We start from the raw sequence: 20,519 nt of genomic DNA, 5'->3' as shown, positions 1-20,519 counted from the left end.
GCTAAGAGACAGACTTGAAAGTAGAGAAGGCGGGACCTAAAAACCCCAGAGATGCGATTGATAGTGTCCAGGCAAAAAAGGAGGGGATTTAGACTTGAGACTAGTGAGAAAGAGGTAAATGAGAGTACATAGAACTTTGTGAGAGGTTGGCAGGGAATTAAGATACTTCAAGCTGGGTAGCTTCAAATATCTGAGTAAATGGGGGGCAAAATTAACAACTGATGTATGAAAAAAATAGCTGATGTATGTGGAGGGCATTTTATAGAGGGTGATTTTAGGAAAAGTGGTAAAAGGTTTGGAAAAGATAATCATTGGATGGGATAACATCAAACATATTATTTTAGCCCTTACTTTATAACAGGTAAAATACACTCTCATTTACTTCTCACAGTTATCTCATGAGATATTTACTATTATTCCTATTCTATGGATTAGGAAACAGATTTAAAGAGGTTAAGTGACTTACAGAGCTAGTGACAGAGATAGTGAATGGTGGATGGTTCTACACTTTTCATGGCATGACAGGTCAAAGAACAAGAGTATTTGATGAGAGTTGCTCATATATTATCTAGCTAAAGGAGGAACTGAGGCCAGGGGGGGTACTAAGAACCTGGAGAAAAAGTGGCAAAGGGATTAAAAGCCCCTGCCATGCCAAACCCTTTTGTATATCTCTGAGGATAGGTTCCTGAAATGAAGTGGAAAGGATCTAAGGCTTGCTGGAGTAGATGGGGTTAGGGCACTCTGTGGCTGTGATCTGCTCCACTGATCTATATTGCTTATTTATCTTTTGTCTGGAGGAATTGCAATCCAGAAGTCCCTGGCAAAATGCTATGAGGGAGGGAAAATTGCATTGTACATCGTGAAATCAGAGGGAATGAGAGAAGCCAGGGATGGGTAGAGTAGAGGTTGTTGTCTCTTGACTATTTTGCCCAAGGCCACCTCTGGCTATACCATGGTCATTCAGAGCATTTACTTGTACCTATGTTTGGGAACAGTTTCTCTGATTAAATGCAACAGAAGTCAGATCTTGGGAAAAATAGTTAATATTTTTTTTCTTTAGAAGAGTATGTTTTAGCTACATTAAATTCCCAAAAATGGTTTATTTTCTACCTGTACATAGTATAGACCATTATAGGAATATAAATAATTTTTTTCTTTTTTAAAATCTTTTATTTATTTTTTATTTATATATAACAGCAGAATGCATTACAATTCTTATTACATATATAGAGCACAATTTTTCATACCTCTGGTTGTATATATAGTATATTCACACCATTTTGTATCCTCATACATGTACTTTGGATAATAATGATCATCACATTCAACCATCATTAATTATCCCATGCCCTCTCCCTTCCCCTCCCACCCCTCTGCCCTATCTGGAGTTCCTCTATTCCTCCCATGCTCCCTCTCCCTATCCCACTTTGAATCAGCCTCCTTATATCAGAGAAAACATTTAGCATTTGGTTTTTTGGGATTGGCTAACTTAGCATTATCTTCTCTAACTCTATCCATTTACCTGCAAATGCCATGATTTTATTCATTTTTATTGCTGAGTAAAGGAATATAAATAATTTTTAATTCAAATACTATATTTAAAACTACTTCTAACTTTGTGGATTAGTCTCTGTGTCCTCTATTCTGTACCATTGGTCCACCCGCCTGTTTTGGTACCAGTACCATGCTGTTTTTGTTACTAATGCTTTGTAGTACAGTTTGAACTCTGGTATCACTATACCTCCAGATTCACACTTCCTGCTTAGAATTGCTTTTGCTATTCTGGGTCTTTTGTTTTTCCATATGAATTTCATGATTGCTTTATCTATTTCTACAAGAAATGCCATTGGGATTTTGATTGGCATTGCATTAAACCTGTAGAGAACTTTGGGTAATATCGCCATTTTGATGATGTTAGTTCTGCCTATCCATGAACAGGGTACATTTTTCCATCTTCTGAGATCTTCTTCTATCTCTCTCTTTAGGGTTCTGTAGTTTTCATTGTATAAATCTTTCATCTCTTTTGTTAGGTTGATTCCCAAGTATCTTATTTTCTTTGGGGATATTGTGAACGGAGTGGTTTTCCTTATTTCCATTTCAGAGGTTTTGTTGCTGATATACAGGAATGCCTTTGATTTATGCGTGTTGATTTTATAACCTGCCTCTTTGCTGAATTCGTTTATTAACTCTAGCAGCTTCTTTGTAGACCCTTTTGGGTCTGTTAAGTATATTATCATGTCATCCGCAAATACCGATAATTTAACTTCTTCTTTTCCTATTTTTATGCCTTTAATTTCTTTTGTCTGTCTAATTGCTCTGGCTAGTACTTCGAGAACTAAATTGAATAGAAGTGGTGATAGAGGGCACCCCTGTCTTGTTCCAGATTTTAGAGGGAATGCCTTCAATTTTTTTCCATTTAGAATGATGCTAGCCTGAGGTTTAGCATATATAGCTTTTACAATGTTGAGGTAAGTTCCTGTTATCCCTAGTTTTTCTAGTGTTTTGAACATAAAGGGATGCTGTTCTTTGTCAAATGCTTTTTCTGCATCTATCGAGATGATCATATGGTTCTTGTCTTTAAGTCTATTGATGTGGTGAATAGCATTTATTGATTTCCGTATATTGAACCATCCTTGCATCCCAGGGATGAATCCTACTTGGTCATGGTGCACAAGTTTTCTGATATGTTTTTGTATTCGATTCGCCAGAATTTTATTGAGAATTTTTGCATCCAAGTTCATTAGAGATATTGGTCTGTAGTTTTCTTTCTTTGAAGTAGGTTTGTCTGGTTTTGGGATCAGAGTGATGTTGGCCTCATAGAATGAATTTGGAAGAGCTCCTTCTTTTTCTATTTCTTGAAATAACTTGAAAAGTATTGGTATTAATTCTTCTTTGAAGGTTTTGTAGAACTCCGCTGTATACACATCCGGTCCAGGGCTTTTCTTGGTTGGTAGTCTTTTGATGGCTTCTTCAATTTCTTCCTTTGTTATTGGTCTGTACACTTGTACACTTGTACACTTGTACACTGTACACTTGCACACTGCTGGTGGGACTGCAAAATGGTGAGGCCAATTTGGAAAGCAGTATGGAGATTCCTGGGAAAGCTGGGAATGGATCCACCATTTGACCCAGCTATCGCCCTTCTCGGACTATTCCCTGAGGACCTTAAAAGAGCACACTATAGGGATACGGCCACATCAATGATTATAGCGGCACAATTCACAATAGCTAGACTGTGGAACCAACCTAGATGCCCTTCAATAGATGAATGGATAAAAAAAATGTGGCATCTATATACAATGGAGTATTATGCAGCACTAAGAAATGACAAAATCATAGAATTTGCAGGGAAATGGATGGTATTAGAGCAGATTATCCTAAGTGAAGCTAGCCAAGCCGTAAAAAACAAATGCCAAATGTCTCCTTTGATATAAAGTGAGCAACTAAGAACAAAACAGGAAGGAAGAGCATGAGGAAAAGACTAACAGTAAACAAAGACGAATGGGGGGAGAGAAAGGGAAAGAGAAGGGAAAGGATTTGCAAATGGTAGGAGACCTTCAATGATACAAAAAAGTATAAGAGGTTATGATGGGCAAGGGGGAGGGGGAAAAAGGGAGAGAATTGAACAACAGCAGAGGAGGCAGAGAGGGAAGGTGGGAGGGGAGGGGAGGGGGGATAGTAGCGGTTAGGAAAGGTAGCAGATCAAGACAGTCACTAATATGCCATTATGTAAAAATGTGAGTATGTAACAGATGTGATTCTGCTATCTGTATTTGGGGTAGAAATGGGAGTTCAAAACCCAATGGAGTCAAATGTATGAAAGATGATTTATCAAGAGCTCTGTAATGTTTGGAACAATCAATAAAAAAATTAAAAAAAAATAAAACTACTTCTATTTAACTGATTTTCCTTTTATGATTTGATTTGTTTATATCATTTTGGAATAGAAATGTGTATAGAAAGTGTTCATAGTACCTCCTTTCTTTATGAGGATACAAATAAAGTATTTATAATGACCATTTCAATTAACTAAGCAAAGTTCTAAATTATGAATATATCTTTTGTGACCCTGATCCCCAATACATATGGAATTACTGCTATATTCTTCTATTAAAATTAATCTTTCTGATTTTTCTAGTAATAAAACACTTCTTTTTTTAGAGATTGTAATTTTTGTCATCAGTACCTCTTAGTAGTGTATCTCAAAGTGAAGTCCAAGGATTGCAGAAATGATTTAGGAATTCTTGTTAAAAATACTGTGTATATTCCAAAGATATATCTTAAACTTTCCAAATTAAGAATCTTAGAGAGAAAGCTCTAGAAATCTGCATTTGAATAACTTCCCCAACTTATTCTTGAAAATTGATTGAGAATATTTTCAAACTAAGGATAGGGTCTTCTGATGTCAACAAGGACGAAGAAAACTCAGTCATATTTAATATGCACATGTTTGTATACCCACATGTGTAAGTATGCATTTCTCAGTTGTCTTTGCTCAGAGTTAGAATGACTTCTGTACAAAGGCAAGTCTTAATACCATGTTTCTTTGAAGAGGAGGTTTTATTTTTTGAATTCAACACATTTATTTTGGATAGGAATGGATGAAATAATTTTTAGGATTTAGATTTAGGGTGGAGACACTTTATTCACCAGTTAGAAGCAATTTAAAGTCAGACTCTTTGAGTAGATTCAGTTGAATTATATCTTTAATTTTATGCACCTGAATTTTATGTCAATAATTCAGCACACACATCTCAATATCTTAAACATATATGTTATCTGGGTCACTCTGTCTGTAATGCAGTTTTTTGCTTCAAGGGAACTATGAAATAGAGATCCCACTGATTCAATTTACCAATGTAATATTTTTCTAACTATGTACTTAATATTTTGTCAACAGTTTTTATTTAAAAGCCAGTCAACAAATTAATAAGAAAATGGTATTTTCATATTATGGGCAATAATGAAGTATGAAACAGTGAAAAAAGCACTTCTGTGTGATTCATGTAGTTGTTGAATTACATAAAAGCCCTGAAGCAGGGATAACTACTCTGGTTTTGTCATATTTACTTTCGGTATATCAGTGAGAATGCTTATGAGATGGGAATTATTTTTGTAATATATTTAAATATGTATCAATCTCAAAATTTGTATGAAATTATCTCATGGATAGATTGATTGAGTGACTTTCTTCCATGGCATGGGCAGGAGAGTGAAATGTAGAGAGGATTCCAGGATAGAAAGAGTATTAGAATTCCTAAGCATAACCTATCATAATAGTATGGCTCATTAGTTACTCTGTTATGAGCTTCCATCAAGAATAGATTAAGCCCCTAGAGTATGGAGAATGTAATTTCTATATTACATCCAGTACCCAACTAAGTGCCAGGCACACAGAGTGTGTCCTCAGTAAATATTAGATCATTGAATGAATTAATGGAAATGTGATTCATATCATGGAAACCTATGATATCCCACATGAACTCAAAATTGCAATAGAAGCCAGTGATAAAATGATTGCAGATGTTTTATTATACCAGCCTTTTCAAGAATCCAAATAGCTAATGTCATTGTTTTCAATTACCTTTTCCTAAGCCAGTTTCCTTTTTTTAATTCTTTTTCTCCATCCCTGATATCTATTCTACACTTGCCAATTTATATCAGTTTTATGCTATTCTCTGTCTGTATATTTTCAAGGGCATATTATGATATCAGTTTTCAAATCTATGTCTGATTTGAAATATACTTAAATTTTTCTTAATGAAATGGAGTATGTTTTAAGGATTTTCAGATTTGGATCTTAGAAATAAAACATGTTTTTCCCCCATAAATATAACTCTTCCAAATAACTGGAACAACAGTCTTAAGTATTACTATCTCTGTTGATCAGTTAATAGAGATTTTGCCTTTGTGTTAATATTCATTTTCCTCTTAGAAAACAGATTAATTACCAAGCAGTATTACTAAAGGGATCTGCTTATGACGATAAAATCTGAATTCATGACAGGTCATTACACCCATATAATAAAACTATAATCATTCTTTGGAAAGGAAACTAACATTGTAAAAAATTTAGATTATGACTTTGGGATCATAATAGCAAAATATATATGCATACTGCTTTATAATTTTTAAAGCATTTTACATGCATATCCTTCTTGAATACATAACAATTCTTTAAATAGTACAGACAGTATTTCCAATTATAGTGAATCTTGGAGAAGTAGATACGTTCTTTATAATTCAGCAAGTTAATGGCACAGAATCAACTACATTGTATATCTTTCTTGGTTTGAATTGAGTACCCCTGCCACAATATGATGTTATATGCTCTTGTCATTGTAATAAGGGGACTATATCACAGAAGGAAACACATTTGAATTTCATATTTGTTCAAAGAAAAGATTATTTCATATCCCTTCATAGGATCAAGTCTCAGGGTTTATCTTGACAGATGCTATCTTTATGAAAATATTAACATAACCTTGATTGTTATATTTGATATGTGAAGGTAGGGTTGATCTTTAACCTGAACACAACATACACTTTGATAAATGGTGTATTCAGTAGCTACTGAAGCTACTGATGATCTATTTCACCATTCATTTCTTGCTAAGTCCATGTTAGGTAAAATAATTGTAGTGATTTATACTTCAGAAGACCAAGTGGGCTTTACACAGTAGTGACAGTATTTCTCAGGGTAGAGAACACCCTGGCTTGCTTCTTCACACCTTCTCTGTGCCTAATACTTGTTTCTCTGTCTGGAGGTGTTCTGCACAGAGTACCTGGACTTTCAAGGTACATGATTTACAGTTGGATGAAGAGGATGAAAAGGGATTTTTAAAATTTCACCTATCCATAATTTGTACTTTCAAAGCTAGAAAAGCTCAGTCCTCGTCCTCATGCCCCCTCCCACATTTGATCCTTTGGTTTCTTCTCAGCTGGTAAAAGACTCTTTTTGAAGCACAAGAAAATTCTTGATGTTAAATCCTGTGAAATTAGAATCCAACAATATATTTCATAGACACTTTTATATCTTTTAGAACATGTTTGGCTATACTTAGACCAATAGTATAGAAATGAAAATACTTTTCATTTAAAATAGAAAAAAAATGGAGACAAAGTAAGTGTAAATAAGAGAATAGTTAAATTATGGCATTCAAAATATTCTGTTCTGTTATATACCAGGTAATTTCTCTTTTTTTATTGTTACTCTTCACTAACTGCATCCTGATTCTACTTATACTTGTTTTATTGGTGCATATTAATTATGTAGAATAGTGAGTTTCATTGCAACATGTTCATAAATGCACATAACTTAATTTGATCAGTTTCACTGCCCCATATCTTTACTTCCTCCCCTTATCTTTCCCTGGATCTGCTTCTTCTACCCTAATGGTTTCCTTCCCTTGTGTTTTCATGAAAACCTTTCCTTTCCCTTCTAGCTTTCACATATGAGAGAAAACATGTGACACTTGTCAGAATTTCTGAGTCTGGTTAATTTTGCTTAACATAATGGTTCCAGTACCATCCATTTTCCTGAAAGTGACATAATTGCATTCTTATTTATGGCTGAGTAAAATTATTGTGTATACATTCCAAATTTTCTTTTATCTGTTTAGTTGTTGATGGACTCCTAGACTGGTTCCATAAATTGGCTATTGTTAATGGTACTGCTGTATATATAAACTGAAATACAGGTGTCTCTAAAGTATTCTGTTTTTATTTAGTTTTTTTTGGACAAATACCAAGGAGTGGCATAGCTGGATCATATGGTAGGTAGTTCCAGTTTTAGTCTGTTGAGGAACCTTTATATTGATTTTTACAGTGGCTATATTAATTTGTAATTCCACCAATAGTATATAAGTGTTCCAGGTCTTTTATTACAGAAAAGGTGTTCATACTATAATATTGAGTATACAAAGCTAGATAAAGAATTGTGTCTGTACTATATATACTAATTTCTTTAAAAAAGTATGAAATGGGAAAAGGCCCAATAATAATTTATGATTATTACTGTGTCATCAGATGATGATGTACTTTATTTGTATTAACTCAAGTTAATCTCACATTAACCCTAACCAGGTGGGTATTATTGTTATCTCTGTTACAAAGAAGAAAACTGAGGAAGTGAAGAATAACTTTTTCAAGGTTACTTAGTAAATATTAGACACATTGACTAGAAGGAAACACTTCAAAATGTCAATTATTTTCTCTGGATGATGATATTATGGGTCAGTTTAATTCTTTACACCTATAATATATTATAAAATGTATCTCCGCTGTTTATATAGTTGGAAATTACATTTTAAAGAGAAATTGTAGCGTGCTTGAAATGTAGAAAAACAGCAATATGAGAAATTTGTAGATTTTAATTAAAAAATAGCTTCTATTATATTTAAAATAGAAATTAGGGTTGGTTAAGAAGGGGAAATCTGGTGTGCTGTTGAACACACAGTAGGATAACTATAGACAGCAATTACATACTGTACATTTCAAAAAGCTAGAAGAAAGGATTTTTTTTCCTTTTGAAACAGTCTCACCGTGTTGCCCAGGTTGGTCCCAAATTCCTGGACTCAAGCAATCCACTTACCTCATTCTTCTGAGCATCTGGGACTACAGGCATGTTCCACAGTGCCTGACTTGAAGAAAAGATTTTTAAAGTTTTCACCATAAAGAGATGATAAATGTTTGAGGAGATAGATATGCTTAACTTGATCTAAACATTGCACAATGTACACATATATGGAAACATCACGTGGTACCCATTAATGTGTAAAATTTTTATGTTTTGTGTTTTTATACATCAGTTAAAATTAATTTGACTACAAATAATAAAAATAAAAGGTATCATTTTCAAACAAAAAAGAGGGAGAGGAAAGAAAAAGACATAAATGCACCACTTTGTATCAAAGTAAAATTACCTAAATGATAACCTCTCAGTATATGTGCTTGACCATTTTCTTTTATTTATAAGAAAACAAGGTATTCTTCAGTTCGTGACTAAACACAATAAAACACTTTCCAGGAAACTGACTTTTGTCAAATGAGGCTTTGTTTAGATACTTAAAATCCTTGTCCAGTAATAGAAAATAGAAAGGCACAAACACAGTAGGAAATCTCCAGGAAATGTGTACTTTCCTCTCTGTAAAGCATATCCTCTAAGACCAGAATATTCCAGGAGTGGAATGTTCTGTTGTCTTACTCTGGTTGCTTAACTTCTCGGCCCTTTGTTTGCTTTCCTATTAGAGTCAATCAGTTATGGCCAATTAACCAACTTTCACCTTTCTGAAATTTGGTAACATTTTGAGTTTTATTAGTAATACTAGCTGTTCTTTGCCACTGTATACCAGGTATTCTGCCAAATGCTTTATGTAAGGGAGCAATTATAGACTAGATGCCTATAAGTTGAACATGGCTCATGTTGGGAATGACTTCCCTTGCCCATGTCCCCATCTTCTCTCAGTCTTAGTCTACTTGGATAGCCTTTCAAGTTTCTTAGTCTCTTCTTATCCTTCTGAGTATAGATATGCCTTCTTCATTTCTTTGGTTTTGAATAAATTGTGTGTTGAGGCCAAGGCAGAATATGATTGTTTTGAAAGGACCATGGTTCTGAGAATAACAATCAGGAGTGAGAATGCTAGTCATGGGATCACAGTAGATTGTCACATGCCAAGAATGCTTGGAAAGACTCAGCCATGTGACAGCTCCATGTGGTTAATGATAATTATTGGGTTTCTGTTTTTGTAAATTAAACCACTGTTCTAATAACTTTACGGAAATTATACCCATCACCCATTAAACTCTGTATAATTGTTGAACTCTGTGCAACTGATTTTCTTTTAAAAATGAAATGCATTGGAAAAGTTAACCTACATAATGAAGGGGGGAGAGGCACTTGTTTATTTGAGTAGTGCAGGTAAGGCATGAAAGGAATTACAATTTTGGATTGGCTTGGAAGCAACCCAGAAAAGAGTGCCATTTTAAAAACAGAGGACAATGTGGCTTATGTATGGTTGGATTTCATATAGGTCCTGGTTATTTACTTGCTAATAGTGTCAGAGTACCCAGGTTTCTGTGGGTATTGTTTCCTAAAGGCAGGGTGTCTCTAGCCTTGACACAAAGAGAATATGAGTATGTTGACTGAAAAGTTGATATGTATTCAAGAGAGGGTTTATTGATATGATGTCTGGTCTTGATGTTAAAGATCAAGTTCATGTATTAGAGGAAAGCTTTTAGGTTTTTCCTTGTCTTTAGAAAACGTTTTTATAATTAGCAATTATATGTTGAGAGTTTAATTTTCTCCTTCCTAAGAACTCACTGAGTGATTACAAATGATCTTGGAAAGTTGTTTAAGCTAGATTTAAATCTTAAAATGAAGACAGGTTCATTTATTTTAATAAAAACGTGGTTTGTTTGTTCCTTTGTTTATATAATAGTGATCTGGTTCACCAAAAGTGTTTATGACTTAATTTTGTGATATGGATACTAAAATCTTAGGGCAAGAACAAAGTGGTCAGACTACATATGAAGATGTAATTTCTGGACTAGAACTCTCAAGATTTCTAATACTTATCCTTCGTGTCAGTAAGAGAAATACATGTTTTTCTTTCATCTTTCTTAAAACCAGAGCTTTAGGAAGCTGATTGTCAGGAAGAGGTAGGCTTTATCTCAGGAATGAGGCCTGTGCTAATGCAGATAGAAGAAATTAATATTTGCCTTTAAGAACAAGTCTTTGGGGAAGTTGGCCTGTGGAGCTTCTTTTTTTAAAACAATAAATGTTTGCATTTTAGTTTCCTTCCTGCCTTCCTTTCTTCCTTCGTTCCTTTCTTCCTTCCTTTGGAAAAAAACTCTGCTTTGGGACAATGATTATAAAAATCTATCCTGTGACCTGAAAGAAAATGGAGTGTGGAGTGTTTATCTTAAATTCATTTCAATATGAGATTCTGACTCCATAAATATTATATCCTTAAAAAAGGAATTTATGTGCATAATAACTAGCCCACTTAGTTTTGGCCCTGATTTTTTATTTTTGTTTTGTTTGAGTTGGGGAAGAGGTTATTTCTATGTTGCCAAGGCTGGTCTCCAACTCATGAGCTCAAGGGAGCCTCCTGCCTCAGTCTCCCAAGTAGCTGGGACTATAGGTTTGTGCTACCACAATTGGCTGGCCCATGATATTTATTCTTTTATTTTCCCTTACTTATAGATTCTCCATCAGACTGTGGGGTGGGATAAGGATAACTTTTTCTTTCTGATAAGGGTCAGTGACACCTGAGGGTAGGATAAGGGAAATCCAGAACCAAATTGGAAAATCAGATTGAAAAATAATAGAGCTTTTGTTTAAAGTGTTAAAATAGAAAATGTTATTCTCATAAGCCACTCTCCCCAATTTATTTAGTGTGGTAAAATACTTATAATTTACCATCATATTTTTAAGTATACAGTTCTGTGGTACTAAATACCTTCATAATGTTATGTAATTGTCACCACTATCTATCTCTATAACTCTCTGCCTTGTAAAATTGAAACTCTGTGCCCATTAAACAATTAGTCCTCTTCTCCAACCTCTGGTACCTACCATTCTACTTTCCTTCCTAAGCTTCTTAAAGAGACCCTGTTCAGATATAGTCAGTAGTGATAAAAGTATTTTGTTATATTACATGTAGTTAACAGACACATCACAAGAAATATTAGCTCCAAAACTAGAGAGACAAAAAAAAAAGAGAAAAAAGAATTTACAAATTGAAAGTTTTGAAGAGAGTTGTAAAAGAGAGACGTGCAAAGAATGTGCTTCAAATATGTATGTTGATTAGCTTTCTGTTGCTGTAATAAATATTGAGCAAAATCAACTTAAAAGGAGGAAGGGTTTATTTTGGCTCATAGTGTTAGAGGTTTCAGTCCATGATCACTTGTCTCTGTTGTCTTGGGGCTATGGAAAGGCAGTAAGTACATTGTGGTGGGAAGTGCATGACGGAGGAAACTGCTCACTTCTTGGTGTCTGAGAAGCAAAGAGAGACAGAAAGGAGCTGAGTTCCAATTTTCCCACCAAGGGCATTCCTCCACAGACTTAACTTCCTTCCACTAGGTCCTAACTCCCAAAGGTTCCATTCATCCAAAGAGCAACACATGCTGGGGATCAGCACATGGCCCTTGGAGAACATTCAAGATCCAAACTAAAGCATGTTTGCTGCCTATCATTTAATTCACACCTGTTTCTCTTCCAGCCCTTAAAGATGGTTTCCATTTTAAGAATCTAAGTTCAGGTACTTCTCCAATAAGTGTTTGACTTCAGTTTTATCATGTGATCACAATTGGTCATTAAAACTACTATAAGTATATTTGGCAAACTAACCAGAGTACTTGCCAAAACCTTGAAAGGTTATGATTAACTCAAAGTTCAGCCAATAAATAAATAAATAAACAAATTTCTTAAATATCTGCCTGATCATTTCTTTAGTGCCCCCCCCTTCATGAACTCCATAAAAACTTAAATTAGAGGGCTGGGTTTATGGCTCATCGGTAGAGCACTTGCCTAGCACGTGGGAGGCCCTGGGTTCAATCCTCAGCACCACATAAAAACAAATAAATAAATAAATAAAACAAAAAGTATTAAAAAAAGAGCACTAATCCTATTCCTAAAGGCTGTATTTAAAAAAAAATACATTAGAATAAAATCTACTGACCATGCAATTTGTTAACAAGCTGCCAAGAGACTAAAAAATAGTTTTAAATGGTTGAACGTATTTTTTTATGCATTGAGTGGCTTTGTCTATATACGATTATGAAGTTTTCATTAATTTCTTGGGAATGCATTCAATGTATTTTATATGTATATGTAGCATAAAGGAATGTCTGTTCTTTCATGTTGTAAAGCTTTGATAAAAAAATTCTACTTAGAAATCTTAAAACTACAGCTTTTTGGTTGTTTTTTAATAATAACAAGCATAAGCAGGGATGACACTTGCCACTTGACCCATGGACAGCATGAATCTAAGCCAAGGATTAGAAATTATCCACTCCCTATTGGGTGACCTATGGCCATTGAATTGATTGCAACTGTGCTGGTGTGACATACTTGAGAACAAAGTGATTCCTCATGCTTGTTGGTGGGATGAGAGTGATAATAGTATTAGCCATTTAGATCCCTTAAGAAACATGACAATGCTGATCAAGCATTGTAGTACTTTTCATTCACAAAAGTGCTGTATAATATTTTAGTTTCATTCTTTTCCTCCCAAACCCAGTTTTATTACATATTTCAATCACTTTGTATATGATCAATTAAGAAGTTTTTCTTTAATTATATTGGCCAGATAGTAGTATTTTAATTCTGTACAGTCTCACCTGTTTTTTTTAAAAACAAAAAAACTTAAATTCTAAGCAGTTATATAGTTCATTCTTTTTAAGAGTGAGAATTTAAATTCTAGCCTCACTGAGAGAAAACAACTTTTTTGTATGTGTGTTCATGATTGAACCTAGGATACTCTATGACGGAATTATATTCCCAGCCCTATTTTATTTTGGTGATAGGGTCTTACTGAGTTGCTCAGGCCGACATCATACTCGTGATCCTTCTACCCCAGTCTTCTGGATAGCTGGGATTATAGGAGTGTGACATCCCATGCCCAGCAAGAAAACATTATTAATAGTTTGGTGTTTGTGCTTCCAAATATTTTCTCAGGATGGACAAAATATATAATTTTTTTCCCTCCCTAAAGCATGCTTTTTAATCATGTACTATACTTTAACTTCCCCCTACCCCCAGTTCTGTTAGGGATCAAACTGAAGGTCTATACATGCTAGGCAAGTGCTCCCCCACTAAGCTATACCCCAAGCACTATTACTCTTTGACTATTGATTTATACTTGGATTATTTCCAGTTCTTTTCCCTTATAATCAATAGCAGTGGAATTCTTTGTACATGGACTTTTTTGCATGTATGCAAGTAATTTTTTTGGCTAGATTCCCAAGAATGGAATTGCTGAAACAAAAGATACTTCACTTAAAATTCTAATATTTGTGATTCAGTTGTCTCTTAAAAGCTTTTAGAAATATACATCCTCCCAACTTTATATGAAAGCAGCAACCATTTCCCAAAACCCTGATCAACATGAATCTTTCCCCTACTTTTGGCAATCTGATGGTATGTCATTACTCCAATTTGCATTTCTCTAATAAAAATGTATTTTTTCATATGTGTATAGGCCATTTGCTTCTTTTATGATTACCCTTTCAGTCTTTGCTTGGTTTTCATTTTAGTTATTTTTTTTTTTGCTTGAAGATATATGTATACAATATCCTTTGTTCAATATGTTGAAGATATTGTCTCCTAGTCCATCATTTATATATTGTTTTTAGCATCTTTGGTCAAATAGAAATTTTCTGTTTTAAATAGTCATATTTGTCTTCATTTTCCTTCATAATTTTTGGATTTTATGCCTTATTTTAGAAAATCCTTCTTTATTCTAAGATTATAAATAGCTTTTGCCATATTTTAATTTTTAGTTTAAGAAAGTATCTAGCTCTTTATTTAGTTTTGAGTTATTTGTATATAAAGGGTGAGACTATAACCCTTTACCCCCCATGAATATAAAATGATTCCAATACTGTTTATTGAATAGTGTTTATCCCTTTCTATATTAATTTCAAAATTTTCTTATGTTATTAATTCCCATATATAGATGCATATTTTTTTGTAGTTTCTTATCATTCTGTTGATTTGTTTATTTCTACATTATCACCATACTATTATGATATTTGATAAGGAAAATCCTTCCTTAACTCTTTTTTTTTCCAAAAATATTTTAACTAATTACAGCATTTACTTTTCCAGAAGAACATTATAATCTAACAAAACTTATCTTAATGATTTTTGTATGAAATTTCACACCTTTGATTTTATTTTTATATGTAATTTATTCATTCAATAATCTTTATCTTTTTTCCCCTCATATTTCAGAGTTCTGTGTGTGGAAACTCAAATGAGACAGTTCAGCCTAGAAGGGTAGTAATTTCTCATAATATGGATAAAGCTCTGAAAGAAGGTAAGAATTAAGGTAAGGTAAGGCAATCTGATGGCAATCTGATGGTATGTCATCGCTCCAATTTGCATTTCTTTAATAAAAATGTCGTGTATTTTTACATATGTGTATGGGCCATCTGTTTCTTTTATGATTACCCTTTCAGTCTTTGCTTGGTTTTTATTTTAGTTATTTTTTTCTTGCTTGAAGATACATGTTTAAAATAGTCTTTTGTTCAGTATGTTCAATATGTAAGGATAATTACTACATAAAGCAATTCATTATGTTTTAAAAGGAAAATAATAATCTAGCAAATTAATCTATCCTTTCCTATAGCATTAGGAATTTTTCTTCATAGTTTATATTTGATGATTAAATAAATGCATTCATATTTTGTTTGAATGAAATGGATTAACTATTTATCGGGTATGAATTTCCAGATCACAGGAGGTTAGCCAGTCAAGTGGAGCTTCTTCTGCCATAGAAAGCACAGATCTTTGCTCCCTAAAATAGGGATCAGGAAATCCTTTTTTCTTCTAGATATAACTTATTGAAGGTATGTTAGGGATAAAAAGACTCAGTCTCACTCATGGGCAAACCATTAACCAAATTAATTGATAGTAGTTAGTCTTACATAAGAATGAAGAGAACATATAAGTAAAGCTTATATTGAGAGGATGTCACTTTTGGGGGGTTTCCTGTATTGTTATTTTTGATCCTGTGCTGAACAACGTGAATGCTATTTTTTAAACACTCTAGATTCTTTTATCTTTCTCTGAAAAATGTTGGTTTTTTTTTAATATTCAGTTTAGCTATTGACTGGTAACCTTGGAGACAGTTGATTTCATACATTTTTTGGGGGGCTGGGTCCGTTTGGGTTTTGTCTTTAGTCCAAGGTGAATCCTTTTGTCCTAGCAGTCAGTTGTGAGTCTCAGTGGGAGACAGTGGTTGAAGTTATCTGCTAGGCTCTTCAGTCCTCCTGACCTTGCTTTCCACTGCCCTGCATGGGTAGCCAGACTTAGCAATGGGTTTGAGGATTTGGACCTAGTTATTGTATCTCCATCCTTTTTTTATTTTTTTCCTGCCTATATTTTCATCTTCACTGGCAACTCCTATTTTCTGTTATCCGTATCTTAAATGATAAGATATAATAATTCTGATTCTGGTATCTTTAATAATAATAATCCACAACAATTATAAAATGCAATCATTCTGAGTTCAGACTACCTTATGCCTCTAACAATGTGGTTGCCTTTAGGGGAAAGCATTAAACCATGACTCAAAGAAAAGACCACCGACTCCAATTTTAAATCAAATAAAAGCAAGCTTATAATTCTGACTGGCTGGGACTGTCCCTCCCAAAACCCGTGGGAATAGAAGACAGTCCTCTAGCTCTCTAGGAGCCCAGCTTTATAGCACAGAAAGTTGCAAAAAAGGTGGTGGTGGAGGGGTATCTTGAGAACTTACAGATGACAGGATTTTGATAAGCATAATACAAAGGCAGGTAGTAGGTTAATGGTCTAAATGGTTCAGTACTTAGGGAGTTAATTTAGATCCCAACATCAGAATTTATGAGGCACCATTAGGGTTTCAGAGAGGGTTGTTATCTGGCCAGGGAAAGCCAGAATTTATGAGGTGCCACTAAGGTTTCAGAGAGGGTTGCTATCTGGTCAGGGAAAGTCAGGCATGGGTGAGTTCAAGGCAAGGGCAGGCATTCCAGGTAAGTTTAAAACATCAAAATACGGCCAGGCCAAATAGAAATCCTACTATTTTAAAGAAAACAGAAATGAATGTTTTATAACTTGTGGCTCCTGATCTTAAGAGGGAATCAGGCTGGGTTTGTCAAAACTTGTACAGAAACATATCTTATTCAGTACCATTCCCTTCTTTCAAGGGTAGATTCCTCTCCAGTGCCTTTAAATAATTCTTTGATGTTTTTTCCAGAGTTCCTAATTGTATTTTACTGTAAGAAGGTTAGTCTGATATAAGCTATTCCAATAACTCTGAAACTGGAACTTTATCCTTAATTTAAAAAAAAAAAGTTAATGGAATGATTGTGTTTTAATGTTTCTTTCCTTTTTAAGGCTGAATAATATTCCATTGTATATATGTACCACATTTGTTCATCCATTCCTCCATTAGTGATTGTAATTTGCATATCTGGAGTATTTAATTTACATTTAACTGGAATTCAGGATATTATTAGCTAGCTATAATAGACTTAGTGTTGATAAAATTGAGAGTCTCTGTGTGTTTTCAAAACTTAAGTAACTGTACACTTGTTCAGGCTTTGGCTATTTCAATGCAGTTGATTTGAATTGCTCATGAAGTATTTATTTAAAAATTTCATCCTAAGGTTAATTTCAACTAGATGATAATATTATACCATTTTATCTTTTTATATTTACTTTATTGCTTTTAGAATATATAATTTAAAAACAGATTTGTTCAAAGAGCCTTGAGTAAAATATAAAACATATGTGCGTGTGTTTCTGCACAGACACGTTTTACATTGTGTACGTGGATTTTTTTGTTACTCAAGTGTTTCTGATGTACTCAGTTTAAGTTTGGGTTTATCTTGAGTCCAGAGATTGAATTACAAGAAGAAAGAAGTAACAGTCAAAAATACAGAGTAAATAATATAGTTAGGCTTTATGAGAACAATGAGAATTATTCTACAAATGCTGGAAGTTAAATGGGATACTTGGGAAAGATGATCAGAGCATATTATTATTGTTTTGTTATCTAGTTTAAAATCTAAAAACTATATATTTAGAAGTTCTGATATAGTGTGAATGTCTATTTGAGAAGTCAGAACAGTTACTGTTCTATACCAAATACCTTTAAAAGTTTCTCCTTAGAATTACATTACCTGGGCTGGGGTTGTGGCTCATGGGTAGAGCGCTGGCCTAGCATGTATGAGGCCATGGGTTCAATCCTCAGTACCACATAAAAATGAATAAATAAAATAAATATTTTTTATTTTTATTACAAAATAAATATTTTTAAAAATATATTACATTTCCTGTAAAGCAGACAGAGGATGGGGTTGGGAGAAGGACTTCTAAAATTATTTTTGATTTACTATTAAATTTTATTAGATCTGTTGCCTAATTTTCTAGGTTACTCTGAATCATCTCAAAAACGTGGACCAGGTTATTTAATTCCATAATTATTGAGTACTTGCCATTTTCTTGGTATAGTTTCCAAATGTTAAATTGAAATATATATATATATTTTCATTCTGGTGATTGAACCCCAAGGTGTTTTTACCACTGAGCTACGTCCCCAGCCCTTTTATTTTAGTTTTTAAAAATTGTTAAAAATATTTTTATTAGCTGTTGATGGACCCTTTTTTTCCCCTAATTTACTTATGAATATGTGAGAATCAAACCCAGTGCCTCACACATGCTAGGCAAGCACTCTACCACTGAGCCACAACCCCACCCCTATTTTTTTAAATTTTGAGAAGGGTCTCAATTTCTGAGGATCTCACCACATTTCTGACATAGGTCTTAAACTTGTAATCCTCCTGCCTTAGCCTCCCAAGTCACTGGGATTATAGGTGTGTACCAACACACCAGGCTAAATTGAAAATTATTGAATTGGACATATAGTTCTTTCTAAGATTTTATCCTTTTCAAAGTATTGGGGATGCTGACCTAGACTTTTGTCTTGTAAGACACTGCCTAAAAGTCTTAGCATATCATTACTTTATTATTTCTTGTGGTTGTCTTCACTTTGAAATTAGTGTTACATGTATACTTCAAGAGTGAATATATTTCTGTTAGTTTTGATTGACTTTTTGAAATTTAAATTTTTATTTTTTTGATTGACTCTTAATGCTTTGCTGTTCATTTTTGTGGTATTAGCGTTCAAACCTATGGCCTTACATGTGCTAGGCAAGCTCTCTGCCACTGTGCTAAATCCCTGGCCCATTAATTGTTTTCTTTTTTAAAATTTTAGTGGTAAATATGCCTGTTAGTAAATTATCTAGGTTATGCAAAGGGCCACAACTTGAAAATGATCATGATAGCAGAAGATATAGGAAGGTCATTGTCCATGTGTAACAGAACTTTTAGTTTCTTTGAAATAAGTCTTAGATAAGGCAAACCTGATGTAGTAATCTTTTTTACTAGACTCCCCTTGTGGCTATTCTAGAGGATGTTAGGCTGTCTGAGAATTAAATGGTGACACAGAGAAAAGTAGGGCTTGCACCGGAAAGATAATGACTTCTTACACCCCTTTAAGGCTTGACTCATGCAGTTCATGAACTTTTTTATTAACCCAGTGGTATGCAATGCATATACAGCTTTTTTATTGAATAAATAGATCAGTCAATAGTATTAGTATAAACTAGTAGCCCCAGATCTTCCCAAATATGACTTTACATTGTATTTTAAAACTGTTTAGAGGCTGGAGGTAGAGCTTAGTGGTAGAGCAAAACCTGATATGCCCAAGACTCTGGGTTGGATCCCCAGCATTAAAAATAAAACAAAAGCAAAAATACTTTAATACTTTGTGTAAATCATAAAGGAAGCCAGGCATGGTGGCCCAGGCCTGTAATCCAGCAACTTGGGAGGCTGAGGCAGAAGGATCACAACTTTGAGGCCATCCTGGGCAGTTGAGTGAGACCCTTTCTCAAAATATAATAATAATTTTAAAAAGGTAGTAGAGCATCACTGGATTCAGTCCCCAGTACCACAACCAACCAACCCTAAAGGACTATCTACTTGAGCAGAAGAATTATTGTTGTCTTTATCATTATCATTAAACCAGTTTCTGGTTGAAGGAGGATTATTACTTTTTTCCAAGAGACCAGACCGTGAATGCTTCTGCTCTATGGGGTGAAACCTCATGGACGGAGCAGACCATATCTCTGAATTGCTCTGGGGAAAGATAAGGGTAAAAGAAAGAAATAGTGGGAGAGAGAGAGAGAGAAAAAAAAAAAAGGACTCTCTTAGAGCTTTATCTTTTATACTATTTACTTCACTTAAGTCATTCCTTGTTTGGAAAACTTATAGTTAGAGATTACCTGATATCACATTATCTAGACTAAGTAGCTTTTTAACTTGGTCTCATCATTGCTTGTTTTACTTTGTTACCTTAAATCTTTTCAGATTAACCTAATTAAAGTTTCAATCATGTTACTTTATTTTCTGTAATCTCCAGGGATATCCCTTTTAACTACTTATTTCTTTGACAGTAATCTTAGAAAATAGATGTATTGGAGTGATAATAGCATCTGAATTTTTGTTGGCTATTACTTTGTCTTTAAAATAAAGACTTTGCCCAGCAGTGAGAAGTGCTCTTTTACTTCTCATTGTGATTATACATGTATTTATGTTTATTTCTTAGTAAAGTCCATAAAATGATTTTATCATGAACTTCTGTCTCCTTGAATTGACTTATAGGGTATGTCTTAGAATACACTGTTCATATGTGTACTTGTGTAAATGCGTCTGTATCATTATATGATATGTGTATTTGAACTCATGG

The 20,519-nt window shown here is 33.9% G+C and overlaps 1 protein-coding gene across 1 annotated transcript in view; it reads left to right on the top strand.

The window, feature by feature from the left end:
- Snx25 (sorting nexin 25) overlaps positions 1–20,519 on the top strand; it is a 115,643-nt gene that overhangs the window by 14,483 nt on the left and 80,641 nt on the right. Inside the window, exon 2 of the mRNA XM_026389463.2 lies at positions 14,960–15,044. Within this exon, the coding sequence (XP_026245248.1) occupies positions 15,023–15,044 (22 nt within the window). The 5' untranslated portion in view covers positions 14,960–15,022. The remainder of the gene's footprint in view (positions 1–14,959; positions 15,045–20,519) is intronic.

Source organism: Urocitellus parryii, chromosome 14, assembly GCF_045843805.1.
Source record: "Urocitellus parryii isolate mUroPar1 chromosome 14, mUroPar1.hap1, whole genome shotgun sequence".
NCBI lineage: Eukaryota > Metazoa > Chordata > Mammalia > Rodentia > Sciuridae > Urocitellus > Urocitellus parryii.
The sequence above is the reverse complement of the archived record's forward strand: the minus strand, read 5'-3'. Positions and strand labels throughout refer to the sequence as shown.